This window comes from Hyperolius riggenbachi, chromosome 8, assembly GCF_040937935.1.
Source record: "Hyperolius riggenbachi isolate aHypRig1 chromosome 8, aHypRig1.pri, whole genome shotgun sequence".
In the NCBI taxonomy this organism is placed as follows: domain Eukaryota; kingdom Metazoa; phylum Chordata; class Amphibia; order Anura; family Hyperoliidae; genus Hyperolius; species Hyperolius riggenbachi.
The window spans coordinates 197954339-197971595 of record NC_090653.1 but is presented as its reverse complement, the minus strand read 5'-3'; the positions used below and the strand labels follow the sequence as shown (position 1 = coordinate 197971595).

The following is a 17257-nucleotide window of genomic DNA, read 5'->3' as shown; positions in this document are numbered from 1 at the left end:
AGAAAAGAGCAGCCTGAAACTTCAGTGCATGGGGGAAAGAAACACACAAATGATCTCTTGAGATTCAAAAGGAAGGCTGTATACAGCCTGCTTGTGTATGGATGTATTTTCTATGTGTGGACATACTGTACATCAACCTACTTCTTGTTTTGGTGGCCATTTTGTTTGTTTACAAACAAACTTTTTAAAACTGTTTTTAACCACTTTTAATGCGGCGAGGAGTGGCGAAATTGTGACAGAGGGTAATAGGAGATGTCCCCTAACGCACTGGTATGTTTACTTTTGAGCGATTTTAACAATACAGATTCTCTTTAAAGACGGGCTTTGGAGAACTAAGTGTTTCTTTAAGGGCACCGATCGCAATTCTTATATTAGATATGATAGTTGCCATTACCGACCGTGGTTGAACAATGCTCCTAGGGGACAATTTTGCAGAATCATGCGCAATTGCACATATGAGAGCGATTATTGGGACCAATCACAGATGATTGAGGATCGATTTGTGTCGAAAGGTTATAATGTGGATGACGTACGTAAAGATAGATGCAAGGTGTTGCAGGAGGGGCGTAGTGTCCGTCTGCAAAAAAAGACCGTGACTAGCAACACCAACCACATCAATGATTTTTCGTTTGTAACCACTTTTTCGAATAATCATCATGCTGTCAAACACATTATAGACAAAAATTGGGGTATTTTGAAGAAAGATCCAGTTCTTGGGCCCCATCTCCCTAAAAAACCCCGTATTATTTATAGGAAACCTCCTAATGTAGTAAATAAATTGGTAAAAAATTGTTGCATCCCTAGGAGACCACGTATGTTCCCCGATTAGAAAGGTTTTTTCCCCTGTAAAAAAAGACATTTGTGTAAAATATGTGAGTTCGGTGGATGCACCACGAAAACCTTCACCTCTTCAGTTAATGGGAGGGAATTTAAAATCAATCAGTTTTTGACTTGCACTTCTAAATGGGTGGTTTATTTGGTAACCTGCCCGTGCGGCCTACAGTATGTGGGCCGCACTGGCAGGATGGCCAAGAAACGCTTCTCAGAGCACATTTACAACATAAAAAATCCAGAGGACAAAAAAACATACTATTCCGGAGCATTTTGCTCAGTGCCACAATCGGTCACCAAATGGCATTAAGTGTTTTGCCATAGACTGTGTAAAACCACATTGGAGGGGGGGGGGGGGGGGGGGAGTACTATCAATATTTCAATATTCTATCCCAGTTAGCAACCAGGTGGATCTATCAATTAGACACGTTAAAACCTGGAGGATTAAATGCTCACATAGATTTGAATTGCTTTATCATAGATGAATGATCATAGCTGGTATTGTTTTTAACTTTTTAATTGTTTTATGCTATTACTATTGCTATCTTTATAGCTATTTTTATTCTCACTTATGTTTAGCTTTTGATTGTGTTATGCACATACCATTTGTTTTAATTAGTGCAAAGTGTGAACTTATGCATATCTTGCATTGTTAAGCAATGGGTTAATGCCACACTGAACTTCCATTTGTTTTAATTAGTGCAAAGTGGGAATGTATGCATAGCTTGCATTGTTAAGCAATGGGTTAATACCACACTGAACTTCCAAATGTTCCTTCAGGCTCCCCGTAGTGCCGGCTATCAACTGCAGGGGAGGTGGGAGGAGTTGGCAACCATATATATACTCTGTGAAATTTGTTTTTCTGTAATCCCCTGACGAAGGCATATGGCTGAAATCCGGATTGGGAATACTTTTAGATAGGCAATAAACACAAGAATTTGTTTGTAAGTGCAATTTTGTGTGGGTCTGTCAACTTTGGGCGCAGTCTGCACTATGGTGTTTGTCCCCTCTGCATCCCTATAACCAGTAACCAGCCGGCAGAGTCTTGGAACACATTGGACTGCGAGCGGCGACATCACCACTGGCGGAAGGGGAAGGAGACGGTTTCCGCACTATCCATGCGGACCCCGTACAATTGTACGCAATATACGGAGGACGCTGCACACTGATGGTGAGGTATTTACATACTCCCAAAAGGTACTGTGTCACACATATGAACTGTCTCTCAGGAATTGTTGTCCACGAGTATTTGCAGTGCGCAGTTTTTCTGGACGGACGAACTTGATCATATTGATCTGTACCATTATTGTAAGCGCTAGGTGCTCCATTATTTTCTCCCAAATCTTTTTGAATAGGATGCCACAATCTTGGCACACCTATCTTTGGCTAGTTTCGCCCATTCCTCTTTGCAGCACCTCTCAAGTTCCATCAGGTCACATGGGAAGCATGGGTGCAGACATTTGAACCCCTTCCTGACCGCCTAATGCTGATCGACGTCGGAAGGTGGCTACCCCAAGACAGCCTAACGCCGACCGGTGTCAAGTCCTGGGGTCGGAGATTAGCAGGGATTGCGCGCATCCCCGCTGAGTTACGAAGCTACATTCCGTAAACAACCTGCCAGCCGCATCTGTCACTGAGCTGCCCCCCCCCCCAGTGGCTCACAAACAGATCGCTCTGATAGGCTGACGCCTATGAGCGGGTAGTGGGGGGGAGGGGGAATACATTTTTATAAAAAAAAAATAAAAATAAACAATAAAATTAATAAAAAACAAACGAACATTGCAGCAGCAATCAAATAGGGATAAATACTTTGTTCTGCCGCGGGAATGCGGCGTATCAGCTATGATCTTAATGCTTAATATAATCGGCAAATAAAAACAGGAAATTTTTATGGCTTCAGACTCTCTTTAAAGAGACTTTAACTGTCGGCATAAGAACAAAAATCAATTCTTTATGTTTATCTGATAAACAAGTAATAAGGATATTAACTATTACTTTTCTTGTTGATAAATGATCATTCCTCAGTTTACTTCACTCTTATTTGGTACATTGCCACACAAAGGAAGTTGCAGGGCATGCTGAGTTGTCCTTTTTTGCTTCTCTACTTTCCCCTCAGAATTAACTAATGCCGCCTGATTGGCTAAAGCCTCTTTCCCTCTTCTTTTCCCCTCCAAAACCCCTGTTCCTCTCTGACTGGGCAATATTTCTCATGCTGAGACCATGCACTTTTTTGCTTTTGCTGTTACTTTACTTTTTGCTGTTCGAATACTAATATTACTAGACATATTTTTTTGTACTATTTCCATTTATTGTATGTATTACTATATGTTTCCTATGTACACACACCGAGTAGCACTAATGTACGTTTTTTAATTGACCAACCCTAACCCATTCGTGTTCCGTCGTTTTCACGTGAGAAATGTTCACCTCCCATTCATTAGCCTATAACTTTATCACTACTTATCACAATGCACTGATCTATATCTTGTTTTTTCCGCCACCAATTAGGCTTTCTTTGGGGGGTACATTTTGCTAAGAGCCACTTTACTGTAAATGCATTTTAACAGGAAGAATAAGAAAAAATGGAAAAATTCATTATTTCTCAGTTTTCAGCCATTATAGTTTTAAAATAATACATGCCTTCATAATTAAAACTCACTTATTGTATTTGCCCATATGTCCCGGTTATTACACCGTTAAAATTATGTCCCTATCACAATGCATGGCGACAATATTTTATTTGGAAATAAAGGTGCATTTTTTCCATTTTGCATCTATCACTATTTACAAGTTTAAAATAAAAAAATATAGAAACATTTCATCTTTACATTGATATTTAAAAAGTTTAGACCCTTAGGTAAATATTTAAATGTTTTTTTTTTATTGTAATGTTTTTTGTTTTTTTTATGGTAAACATTTTATTTGGGTAGTTTTGGGAGTGTGGGAGGTAAACAATAGATTTATAATGTAAATGTCTGTTAATTTTTTTTTTTCCTTACAGGTGTAGTATTACTTTTTGGCCACAAGATGGCGGCCATGAGTTTGTTTACATGACGTCACTCTAAGCGTTGCACACGCTTAGAGTGACGCATCGGGAAGGGAAGGGAACAGCCAGAAAAAGCACAGGTTCCGAGAGAAGCTGTCGCTTTTTCAGCGGGGGCGAGGAATCAGTGATCGGGCACCATAGCCCGATACACTGATTGCCTGGCTACCGAATCCGCGGCTGGGAGTGCGCGTGCACGCGCGCGATCGGCCGCGGGAGCGTGCATGGTTCCTGGACGTACAAACTACGTCCAGGAACCAAAATAGGTTAAAGAAACTCTGTCGCAAAAATCTAAATATACGCAAAAGGGACACTAAGGTACGTAATTTACTAACTAACATACCTCGGTGTCCCAATTATTTTGTCAATTTTGCCTCAGGTACACTTTAATAGTGTGGCTCTTAAATTGCCACTCACTCTTTTACTTTCCCAGCCTGATTAGTAGCGGGAAGTCTGTGCTCTGGGAGACAGATAGTAGTCATTTTGCAAATACAGATTATAAGCGGACTACTGAATTGCGCTGACTTGAACTATTAAGCTGCTGGATTCAAACCTGGCCATATATATTTAAGCCTGGCCATATAAAATCTGCACTGTTCCTATTTCTGTGACTGGACATACACTTAACTAACAACTAACTGAACAATCACAAAATATGATTTATTGGTAATAGTATGGGCAGCATGGTGGCGTAGCACTCTCGCTTTGCAGCACTGGCTACCCGGTTCGAATCCCAGCAGGGGTAACTGTCTGCACAGAGTTTGTATGTTTTTCCCGTGTCTACGCAGATTTCCTCCTAGCACTCCAGTTTCCTCCCACATCCCAAAAACATACAGATAAGTTAACTGGCTTCCCCTTAGGCTAATACATACGCTACAAGTTATTTACATAGACACGTGACTATAGTAGGGCTATACTAGCTGCGTAATATGTTGGCGCTTTATAAATACAATAAATAAATAAATTAGTAGGGATTAGATTGTGAGCCCCTCTGAGGTACTGTACAGTACTGTGGCGCTATAAAAATATACCAAATAATAATAGCTGAATACAGATCTAGGAAAAAAGTGCAAATCACAAAAATGTCAAGCAGAAGCGAAAAGCAGATAATACAATCCTAACCGGGTTACTGATGTCTCCAGGATCAGCAGATGTGTTCAGATGTTCTATAACATCCTTTAAATCTTGGGCCATACGCTTTAGTTGGGCATCAATGTTCTCAGCCAACTTGTACCTATTGGAAAAAAAAATAGTGATAATTCATATTAAACTGGGCATTATAATAAGATTAAAGTAATCCATCCAATTGGATTATACTACTGAAGAAATATGCAGATTTTGTTTGTGTGTGTAAAATGCTTCTGTTAAGCCATAGTGTAAACACGTTTCCACTTATTCCACATGATAAATAGGTTGATATAAAAAAAAGGTACTAAAGGGCTGTGATCCAACCAAACAGACCTATGTATATTTAGGAGCATGCATGGCAGCTAGAGGACATATTCTGAGACAGTTCCACCAGGGACATGGAGCTAGGCAGTTTCTACCAGAGTCATCGCTCCTACTATTAACACACATTTCACAAAAAAACACTAGAAGAAAGGCCACTGAATGTCTAGAGTGGCAAAAAGAATGGTGTGCTCATGCAAACTACAAAGTCTAATTCTCATATGGAGATATTTCAAGTAAAAACACTGCGTGGAGGCACTTGCAGTATGTCTTGAGCTAACCATATAATAGTTGACAAGGAGGAGATGTAGAGCGTCTCTCGGGCATACCGGAAGTGGCCAGTTAGAAGGGAGAGCAAACATACGACGATCTCTTCTTGAAAGAGCTGGAAGCGTGTGAGAAGCCCATGTAGAGGCGCTCACACATTATATAGCTCCAACCCAGGCCCCATTGAGGGCTCTTCTAATACTTACAATGGTAATTGTTTATTGACACAATAAACTAATAGCGTCTAATAGCTAACAGCAATAATGATACCACTACACCAATGTCAAAATAATTATACCTATATTTCACCCAACAGGTTAATTAAGGTTTTATGTCCTAATGCTATAAGAAGTACACTCACCTAAAGGATTATTAGGAACACCATACTAATATAGTATTTAACCCCCTTTCGCTTTCAGAACTGCCTTAATTCTACTTGGCATTGATTCAACAAGGTGCTGAAAGTATTCTTTAGAAATGTTGGCCCATATTGAAAGGATAGTATCTTGCAGTTGATGGAGATTTGTGGGATGCACATCTAGGGCACGAAGCGTTCCATCACATCCCAAAGATGCTCTATTGGGTTGATATCTGGTGACCGTGGGGGCCATTTTAGTACAGTAAACTCATGGTCATGTTCAAGAAACCAATTTGAAATGATTGGAGCTTTGTGACATTGTGCATTATCCTGCTAGAAGTAGCCATCAGAGGATGGGTACATGGTGGACACGAAGGGATGGACATGGTCAGAAACAATGCTCAGGTAGGTCAGACCGGTCCGCCTGGCACCAACAACCATGCCACGCTCAAAATTGCTTAAATCACCTTTCTTTCCCATTCTGACATTCAGTTTGGAGTTCAGGAAATTGTCTTGACCAGGACCACACCCCTAAAAGCATTGAAGCAACTGCAATGTGATTGGTTGATTAGATAACTGCATTAATGATAAATTGAACAGGTGTTCCTGATTAATCTTTTAGGTGAGTGTATATTCACAATTAACCCTAACTGGACCTTTTATTATAACCCTCATCCAATACCACCTTGCACAAGCACTTTTTGGTGTTCGAATACTAATAACACTGGACATATTTTTTTTGTACTATTTCCATTTACTATATAATGTTTCTTATGTACACACCGAGTAGCACTAATGTAAGTTTTAATTGATCATCCTTAAAGCGAACCTTAAGTCAAGTAAAAAAAATGAGATTTACTCACCTGTGGCTTCCCTCAGCCCCCAGCAGCCGATCGGTGCCCTCGCAGCTCCGCTCCGATGTCCCAGGACCCGCCGGCGACGACTTCCGGTTTCGCCGTCACCGGCCGACAGGCATGGGAACGCGAGTGATTGTTCGCGTTCCCAGCCTGTATATCGCCCCCTATGCTGCTATTGCGACCTCCTGGCCGCAATAGCAGCATAGGGGGCGATATACAGGCTGGGAACGCGAACAATCACTCGCGTTCCTATGCCTGTCGGCCGGTGACGGCCAAACCGGAAGTGCTCGCCGGCGGGTCCTGGGACATCGGAGCGGAGCTGCGAGGGCACCGATCGGCTGCTGGGGGCTGAGGGAAGCCCCAGGTGAGTAAATCTCATTTTTTTTACTTGACTTAAGGTTCGCTTTAAACAAACGCTATCGCAAAAATCTAAATATACGTAAACATATGCAGATAAAAAGTACATTTCTCCCAGAGTAAAATGAGCTAAAAATTACTTTTCTACTTGCTGTACTTTTCTACAGAAAGTAGTAGAAATCTGACAGAACAGCCAGGTTTTGGACTAGCCCATCTTCTCATGGGGGATTTTCAGGGTTTTCTTTATTTTCAAAAGCACTTAGTGAATGGCAGTTGCTCCATCCAACTGCCAAAAAAAGTGTGCAGCGAGCACGGAGGCTGCCCAGCATCTTTTTATAAGTCTTTTTCAAGAAGTGAACTAGCCCAAAACCTGTCGGTAATGTCAGATTTCTAATACCTACTGTAAGCGACATCAACATGGGAGAAAAGTAATTTATGGCTCATTTTACTCAGGAAGAAACATGGATGTGTAATGGTTAAGGGCTCTGCCTCTGACACAGGAGACCTGGGTTCGAATCTTGGCTCTGCCTGTTCGGTAAGCCAGCACCTATTCAGTAGGAGACCTTAGGCAAGTCTCCCTAACACTGCTACTACCTATAGAGTGCGTCCTAGTGGCTGCAGCTCTGGCACTTTGAGTCTGCCAGGAGAAAAGCGCGATATACATGTTCTGTGTTTGTTCTTGTTTGTATGTGTTTACATGTATTTTAAATTTTAAGATTTTTGCGACAGTGGTCCTTTAATGTAACACAGGAGGCAATTTTACTTTTTTCTTTATCAACCAATATAATGAACACCATGCTTTATCGATTAGTTATTTATTATTTGTATACTATCAGTATTGTTGTTGTTGTCACTGATTCAATATGATACACATATGTAAATTCAGAAGATATTTGAGAAAAGGTTGGACCTGTTCAATATAAATGTGAATGGTGAGAAAACAAACGTTTTGTATTTTAGGCACTTTTATTGTTGAATTCAATGAAGAAGCGGGCAAAGGACCAGTGAAACACTTTATCTAAACACTGTGCTGAATAAAAATGTTGTTTGCCGTCATACTGGACTTTGTGTCATCTGGAGAGGTAAGCTCTATCTCTCCTTGTTAACTACTATACGGTTAGCTCATCTCATAAATCAGGTTCCTCCACTCCTCCAACCTCAGTGGCACACCATTTCCGAGGATTAATGTATTCCTTTTGGAAGTCACTAGTTTCTTAAAGAAGTCCTGTAACAACTAAAAACAAAAACAAAAATACAGGATACCAATTTTTATGTTAATTATCCTGGATATATATATATATATATATATATATATATATATATATATATATATATATATATATAGATATATATATATAGATATATATATATATATATACAGGGCCGGATTACCAACCAGGCAAAAAAAGCAGTCGCTTGGGGCCCCATTCAAAGTCAAAGGGGCCCCATCAGCACATAAACCAGCCCTCGCCATCCTGTCAGTGGTGGCTGGATGGTATAATGGTTAAAGGGACTCTGAGCAGTGCAGTAACTATGGAAAGATAGATATCCGGGCACCAGCCAGCACAAGTAATGCATAAACTCCTTTATTCCTTCCCCAAGATCCCTGACAGAAATTTGCAAGGTCTAACAGCCGTTTCACAGATAAATCTGCTTCTTCAGAGGCAACAAAGATTTGTTGCCTCTGAAGAAGCAGATTTATCTGTGAAACGGCTGTTAGGCCTTGCAAATTTCTGTCAGGGATCTTGGGGAAGGAATAAAGGAGTTTATGCATTACTTGTGCTGGCTGGTGCCCGGATATCTGTCTGCTCTCCTTTGCTACAATTGTATCTGGTTGTTCCGGAGGCACGGCCTATAACCCCTGCTACCCCCTTGGGGCTGCCATCCAGAGCATCTAGTGCCACCCTACGAGTTTTTCTTCCTTTTTGCTGAACTATGGAAAGATGCATATCATTTTAAAGCTCTCTTTCTCCTCTTTCCAATGATATATAAATTGCCATCCTATGCCTTTCAGTTTTCGTTATTTTCGCGATCGAAATCGCGGCCACGGCAATTTCGCGAAAATAGCAAAAACTAAAAGGGCGTAGGGTTGCAGTTTATCTATCATTGGAAAGAGGAGAAAGAGAGCTTCAAAATGATATGCATCTTTCCATAGTTACATTGTATTACACAGGACGACTTTTCTCCAAAGTCGGCAGCTCGATTCAGCACAATGCAATGAAATATAAGGAACCCAGGGGGATATAATTACAAACATCATGCTGGTAGGTGTGAGGATGTAATTAATTAGTTGTGGGTATGCTTAAAGGCATACCCACAGGCACTGCTCGGAGTCCCTTTAAGGGCTCTGCCTCTGACACAGGAGACCAGGGTTCGAATCTCAGCTCTGCCTGTTCAGTAAGCCAGCACCTATTCAGTAGAAGACCTTAGGCAAGTCTCTCTAACATTGCTACTGCCTATAGGGCGCATCCTAGTGGCTGCAGCTCTGGTGCTTTCAGTCCGCCAGGAGAAAAGCGCGATATAAATGTTATTTGTCTTGTCAAACGATGCCGTGTGCTGCTGATTGTCTTCAGAGCCAGGCTCTTCTCCTAGGTCCCCTCCTGCTACTGTGCGCTCTGCCGCTGCCCACTCCTCCCTCCCTTCCCACAGAGAACCACAGCTGCAGCAAGAATGATAGCAGCAGATGGCAAACGCTCACTCACCTATCCATGATCCAAGTGATAGAGATCCCCTTATCTGAAACCCATCTGTCTCTTCTACAGTGCAGCCGCTGACTCTGAACTTCCTGATTCTCAGATCAGACAGGAAGTAGGAAGTAGTAATAGTAGTAGTAACACAGCGGCAGCACTCTAGAGGAGACAGATGGGCTCCGGATGACGGGACCTCTATTGCTTGGATCGCAATAGGTGAATGTGAGTCATCTGGTGCTGTCATTCTCCCCCGCTGCGGCTGCCTTCTCTGCTGGACTATCGTATTCACTGGGATGGAGGCTGCATGGTGGCTGTCTAGTTTGGGAGGAAATCGGTTGTTCGGTGGTGGGGGTGGTTATGTAATTCTGTCTGGGGAATGGCTTCCGGTTTGGCGTTGTCCAGAGCTTTCTGCTATTGCCAGGCTGGAGATGCAGGGGGAAAGTGCTGCTACTGTGATATCTGGCGCCCTCTTCACAGGGGTGCCCCAGCCCCTGAGTGCAAATGTCCCAGCCATTCATCTTTCACTCTGCATTTTGTCGCTGCTATTCCCTACATTGTGCACCCACAGAGGAAAGCGGGCTGTTGCCCATAGCAACCAGTAGCTCGGCTGCCCCGGTGTGTGCGGCATGTTGCTGTGCAGCTGCATCTTCTGATTCTATTATGACATGATGGGGGGGGCAAATCAGTTACTTTGCTTAGGGCCCCATTTAGCCTTAATACGGCTCTGTATGTGTATGTATATATATATATATGTGTATATGTATATATATATATATATATATATATATATATATATATATGTGTATATATATATATATATATATATATATATATATATATATATATATATATATATTACTGTATATCGGTATGTAAACACCCCTCCATGTGATGTTTAGCCCAGACTATGATGTCATGCAGCCTTCTGCCCCAGAGCACTCTGGAAGGTCAACTAGTGTTCCTGCTCACTATACAGTGATTGAACTGCGAAATTGTCTATATGCATGATACTAGCTTCGGGAAAGACTGCAGTCTTAAGCAGGGCTGAGGAGTCAGTACAAAAATCATTCTATCCTCATTTTATGAAACCTTGCACTCCAGATATCCAAAAATTGCTCTTACTCCACAGCCCTGGTCCTAGGTTTGCAGATAAGGCCTATTTGAAGACTTTTTATACCACATATATGCAGAAAGATATACTGATACGTGTACTGATATGGGTTCACATTTGGGTTGGCTTTACTAAAGAAGTTAAAGGAAACTAGGAGACTTCGTATTTACTGATTAAAGAGACTCTGAAGTCTCAACTTTTCCACGTTTTTATAATGTAAACCTTTTCAGCATTATAGCCTAAATTAAACTGCCGCAATCCCGCCGCAAAACAAGGGTTTTTTTCATAGAGAAAAAGCCCTGCAAAGCTCCTAGGGCTTCACTTCCTTGAAGAGGCAGAGCTTTACACTGTAGCTCTGCCTCTCCGCAATCAATCTCTGCGGATCGCCGCCTCTCCCTGCCCCTCTCAGTCTTCTTTTCACTGAGAGGGGCAGGGAGGAGGCGGAGATCCGCGGAGATTGATTGCGGAGAGGCAGAGCTACAGTGTAAAGCTCTGCCTCTCCAGGGCAGCTTAATCTGCGACCTGCAAAGTCGTGAAACTTTGCAGGTCGTTTTCACTATGATTAAACCCTCGTTTTGCGGCGGGATTGCGGCGGTTTAATTTAGGCTATAATGCTGAAGAGGTTTACATTATAAAAACGTGGAAAAATTGAGACTTCAGAGTCTGTTTAACAGAATTGCTAATAAAGAGGTAGTGTTTGGCAACTTGTATGCTTCACATAAAGGGCTAAACAATTAGGGAATGCCCACATTTTTTTTGCTGTGAAATCAATGCCAATGTTTACCATAACAGAAGTCATCAATCCCGTAAATATTATCGCCTTTCCTAGGTTGACTTCAAATTCAGTTGGTGGTTGTGTTGTGTAGCTGTAGTGAATGGTTTACTAGTATAATTGTGTATATTCAATTATTCAAACATTGAATAAATAACATTTTATAGATAAGAGTATTATTTATGTATACTGTGTTATTTACAGACCTTTTTTACAGAAGATATTTTAATAGTTCAGATTTTCTCTTTGCATTTTACTGTAAGGAAGTGTTTGAATGGTAGTTAAAGAGAATCTGTATTGTTAAAATCGCACAAAAGTAAACATACCAGTGCGTTAGGGGACATCTCCTATTACCCTCTGTCACAATTTCGCCGCTCCTCGCCGCATTAAAAGTGGTTAAAAACAGTTTTAAAAAGTTTGTTTATAAACAAACAAAATGGCCACCAAAACAGGAAGTAGGTTGATGTACAGTATGTCCACACATAGAAAATACATCCATACACAAGCAGGCTGTATACACCCTTCCTTTTGAATCTCAAGAGATCATTTGTGTGTTTCTTTCCCCCTGCATCTCTCATGCACTGAAGTTTCAGGCTGCTCTTTAATTCCTGCAAACAGCTTTGCCTTTGTCTGAATTTCCTCAGTATGTGAAAGCCCAGCCAGCTCAGAGGAGGATTTATCCAGCTTGTAAAATATAAGAGAGAAGAGAGAAGCTGCCCTAATCTAAATAATACACAGGCAGTGTGCATAGAGGGGCCTGGAAGGGGGAGTTCATAGCAGAACCACAACACTGAAGAACTTGGCAGCCTTCCAGACACAGGCTGACAAGTCTGACAGGGGAAAGACACATTGATTTATTACAGAGACTGTGATAGTAGAAAGTGCTGTAGTAAGCCAGAACACATTAGAATAGCTTTTGGAACTTATAGGATGATAAAAAACAGGATGCAATTTTTGTTACGGAGTCTCTTTAAGGATTAACCTGGATTACTTAGAAAACCTGGGAGGAAAATGTATTACTTTCGACTTGAAAATTCACTAGACAAAACCCTAAATGCAAGAGAGATTTAAGTATTCACAAACCACTTGGAGACTTTGAAAAAGAGGCAAAGGATCAACCAATCCTTTGAAACTTACAGTGGCTTGCAAAAGTACAGTATTCGAAGTTTTTCACATTTTGTCACATTACTGCTACAAACATGAATCAATTTTATTGGAATTCCACATGAAAGACCAAAAAGTGGTACGAAAATCATATATGATTACAAACATTTTTTACAAATAAATAAATGCAAATTGGGGTGTGCGTAATTATTCAGCCCCCTTTGATCTGAGTGCAGTCAGTTGTCCATAGACATTGCCTGATGAGTGCTAATGACTAAATAGAGTGCACCTGTGTGTAATCTAATGTCAGTACAAATACAGCTGCTCTGCAACGGCCTCAGAGGTTGTCTAAGAGAATATTGGGAGCAACAACACCATGAGGTCCAAAGAACACACCAGACAGGTCAGGGATAACGTTATTGAGAAATTTAAAGCAGGATTAGGCTACAAAAAGATTTCCAAAGCCTTGAACATCCCACGGAGCACTGTTCAAGCGATCATTCAGAAATGGAAGGCGTATGGCACAACTGTAAACCTACCAAGACAAGGCCGTCCACCTAAACTCACAGGCTGAACAAGAAGAGCGCTGATCATAAATGTAGTCAAGAGGTCCATGGTGACTCTGGACGAGCTGCAGAGATCTACCGCTCAGGTGGGGGAATCTGTCCATAGGACAACTATTAGTCGTGCACTGCACAAAGTTGGCCTTCATGGAAGAGTGGCATGAAGAAAGCCATTGTTAACAGAAAAGCATAAGAAGTCCCATTTGCAGTTTGCCACAAGCCATGTGGGGGACACAGCAAACATGTGGAAGAAGGTGCTCTGGTCAGATGAGACCAAAATTTAACTTTTTGTCCAAAATGCAAAATGCTATGTGTGGCGGAAAACGAACACTGCACATCACTCTGAAAACACCATCCCCACTGTCAAATATGGTGGTGGCAGCATCATGCTCTGGGGGTGCTTCTCTTCAGCAGGGGCAGGGAAGCTGGTCAGAGTTGCTGGGAAGATGGATGGAGCCAAATACAGGACAATCTTGGAAGAAAACCTCTTGGAGTCTGCAAAAGACTTGAGACTGGGGCGGAGGTTCACTTTCCAGCAGGACAACGACCCTAAACATAAAGCCAGGGCAACAATGGAATGGTTTAAAACAAAACATATCCATGTGTTAGAATGGCCCAGTCAAAGTCCAGATCTAAATCCAATCGAGAATCTGTGGCAAAATCTGAAAACTGCTGTTCACAAACGCTGTCCATCTAATCAGACTGAACTAGAGCTGTTTTGCAAAGAAGAGTGGGCAAGGATTTCAGTCTCTAGATGTGCAAAGCTGGTAGAGACATACCCTAAAAGACTGGCAGCTGTAATTGCAGCAAAAGGTGGTTCTACAAAGTATTTATTCGTAAAAAATGTTTGGGATCATGTATGATTTTCGTACCACTTCTCACATGTACACCACTTTGTATTGGTCTTTCACGTGGAATTCCAATAAAATTGATTCATGTTTGTGGCAGTAATGTGACAAAATGTGGAAAACTTAAAGGGGGCCGAATACTTTTGCAAGCCACTGTATATAAGTCTAGCGATTCTGATTCAATCAACTATGCGATCAACTTTATTGGGCGATTAACTTCAGTGTGAATTGATTAGTGGCCCACACACTATAGCCAATATCGTATACAATTCACCTTCACTAATTGAAGACCGATGTTGTGCCTCCATGCTCTGAATGCAAAAATCAATTCAGTGTCGAATGAATAATATGTAAACAGTAGGCGATTCCTGTGCGATCAACCAATATCCTCCATCCTGCTCAATCAACTAAGTTGGTCAATTCAACATGATATTGGACACTTTCCCTTGATCAGGCATACTGGAACACACTTTATTCTCAAATTCTACCTATTTAACTTACGTCTTTTCTCTTTCTTCATCTGCATGCTGAAGATAGATGGTTCCACTTTGTTCCTTGACAGATTCCTCCAAAGGCGTTAAAATGTCTTCCAATTCCTTCTGTTGAGAAAGGATGAAGTCAAGTTCTTGATCCAGCCTAGTATGGTAAAGAAAGTAAAAAACAAACTTTGTTAACAAGTGAAATTCACCACCAGCTAAATCTACAGAAAGCGGGGGAAAACAAAGCTGTAGTGCACTGCCAAGCACATTTGAAAATGTATTCAGTCGACCACTTTGCTTCTATATACTCAATTACTAAACAGATTACGATTAGAATGTGCCTAGTTCAATTTTGGGCTTACTTTGGCTTTAAACAGAAAATATGGGCCAAGAGGGTGTTTATGTGAACTTCCCGCTTCGGTAAAATAGTCAAAAGTGAGGCTTAACTTCAATACAGTATCTAGCTTCAACATTATAAAACTTTTTTAAAAGGACCAGAGAATGACCTTGGCTTAGGTTACTAGCGTTCTCCTTGGCTGGATAATACTGAAGAATATAAGTAATTATGACTTACAAAATCCTTTTTTCTTTTTTTAAAACCCAGCCGTAGAACTATTTTTTTTTTAATTAGCTACATAGTTAAAGTGGACCTGAACTTAGAACTTCCTCTCTGCTCTTTTTTTTTGAAAAAAGTTTTATTTTTTTCATATAGAAAACAAACAAGAGGTAAGTATGCAAAAGTATAACTGATACAACAATAACAGGTATAGAACATGAAGATACAAAAAGCGCCTCATAAAAGTACTTTAGCTGAGGATAAGGCTCGTGTCGCAAATGGGTGTGAGCCCTGGATTTAAATATGTGGACATTTTTGAAAATAAGAGAAAAAGAAAAAACCCAGGGCTTCACTAGTCCCAGATCTACTGACCTGAGTATTTGAAGGTTTATAAGCCTTCTCTTGAGTTAAGAACAGAGATTATGTTGTAGATAGTCTTTGCATTGTATTCACCACCTCCCCTCCCCCCTTATAAACAACCTCAAAAACTACCCCCCCCCCCCCACCCCCTTTTCTTCTCTTTGCTCTCTCTCAGGCTCAAAACTGACGCTACAGACTTTCCATTGACCGTGAGGGTTTTAGACCTCTTTTCTCATGGGACTTGTAGCTATGATGTGCTAAGGACCTACTAGATCAGAAAATACGACATAGGTGTGTCAAGACTACAGGTTCAAGCATGGTTGGGTTCGGATACAATCTCCAGAGCTCCAAGTGTTCCCAACAACTGGTTGTAGGCATACCACTACTTGAAAGGTTCCATGAAGTCTCTGATGTCCTTTGGAGGAATGACATGTAAGATATATGGTTTCCACATCTTCAAAAAGCGTTGTGTGCCGGTATGTTTAAAGTGGCATCCAGTCTTTCCAGTTTCATTAAATAGGAGAGTTCATCGTGGACATCCTGTAGGGAGGGGGGAGTTGGATATATCCAGCGATTGAATATGGATTTTCTGGCAGCCAGTATGATGAGGTGTGCAATATTCGGTATTGATGTATTAAGGAGTCCTTGTTGGGATACATCAACGTAATTGAACAAGAGAAGTGATGGTTGCTGCGGGATTGTTTTTTTTGCATATAGTTTTCAGTAGAGAGTCCACCTTCAAACAGAAATTTCGAATTTTGGGGCAAGTCCATATGCAATGGAATAAACCTGCATTTTGTTCAGAACATTTGGGGCAATGGTTCGTATAATGGGCTGGGGGTGTAGTATACTTGATATCAAAATCATATTTTGCTCTAAACATAAATAGCAAATGCGATTCTCTACACTTCTCGCTTGTCATAATACTTCTGAGTTTGTCATTTCCCTCTACAATTTTGGCCTCAATTTGTTCATCTTCCATATTAGATACCCAACTTTTAAAATTCTGTTTTATTTTTGACCCCACGTTTAGCAATGCTAAGGATTTTTGTAGCTCTGATAGAAAAAATTTACATGACTGAATTGATCCTATAGATACCGTAGAATCCATAAAGCCTAGAATAAAGATTTCCAAAGTCCTTGCTATCTAAACAGTTGACCTGCTGAGCATTGTTTGTATCTCAAGGAATGTGGAGTTACACTTTATGCCCATTCCCGTTATGGACAAATATGACAAATATTTTTGAAATAATTTCTAAGCATATTTACTTCAGAAGGCTTGAGGAAGGAAAGAAACTATACTTTACCTCTTCTGATCAAGTTTCACTTTCTCTACTTCTTTATGTAATGTAGTAATCTGATAACACAGAAATAAATGAACAGGATTAGACAGAGAACTGTGTCACATGTTTTTTTGTGAAGAGCAGCATATTTGTCTAAAAACAAAGAAATGAAAAAACGTCCGCACCCTTTCCCCATTGTGGATCAACATCCTGTCCCAGGCATTGACTTGTGTGGCTTGCTGTAGAAAGTGCTTTTCTTGGTCTTCAAGCTCTAAACTCCATTTATTGATGAGGTTTTCCAGCTGTACATATGTCATAGCAGGAGCACT

At 40.9% G+C, this 17257-nt stretch overlaps 1 protein-coding gene across 2 annotated transcripts in view; it reads right to left on the bottom strand.

The window, feature by feature from the left end:
- The window catches only part of NUP62CL (nucleoporin 62 C-terminal like), a 59560-nt gene that overhangs the window by 11198 nt on the left and 31105 nt on the right, over positions 1–17257 (bottom strand). For both annotated transcript variants that reach the window (XM_068249705.1, XM_068249706.1), the window contains exons 7-10: positions 17114–17255; positions 16953–17002; positions 14752–14886; positions 4997–5108 (exon numbers count right to left, since the gene is read on the bottom strand). In XM_068249705.1, the coding sequence (XP_068105806.1) occupies positions 4997–5108; positions 14752–14886; positions 16953–17002; positions 17114–17255 (439 nt within the window). The remainder of the gene's footprint in view (positions 1–4996; positions 5109–14751; positions 14887–16952; positions 17003–17113; positions 17256–17257) is intronic.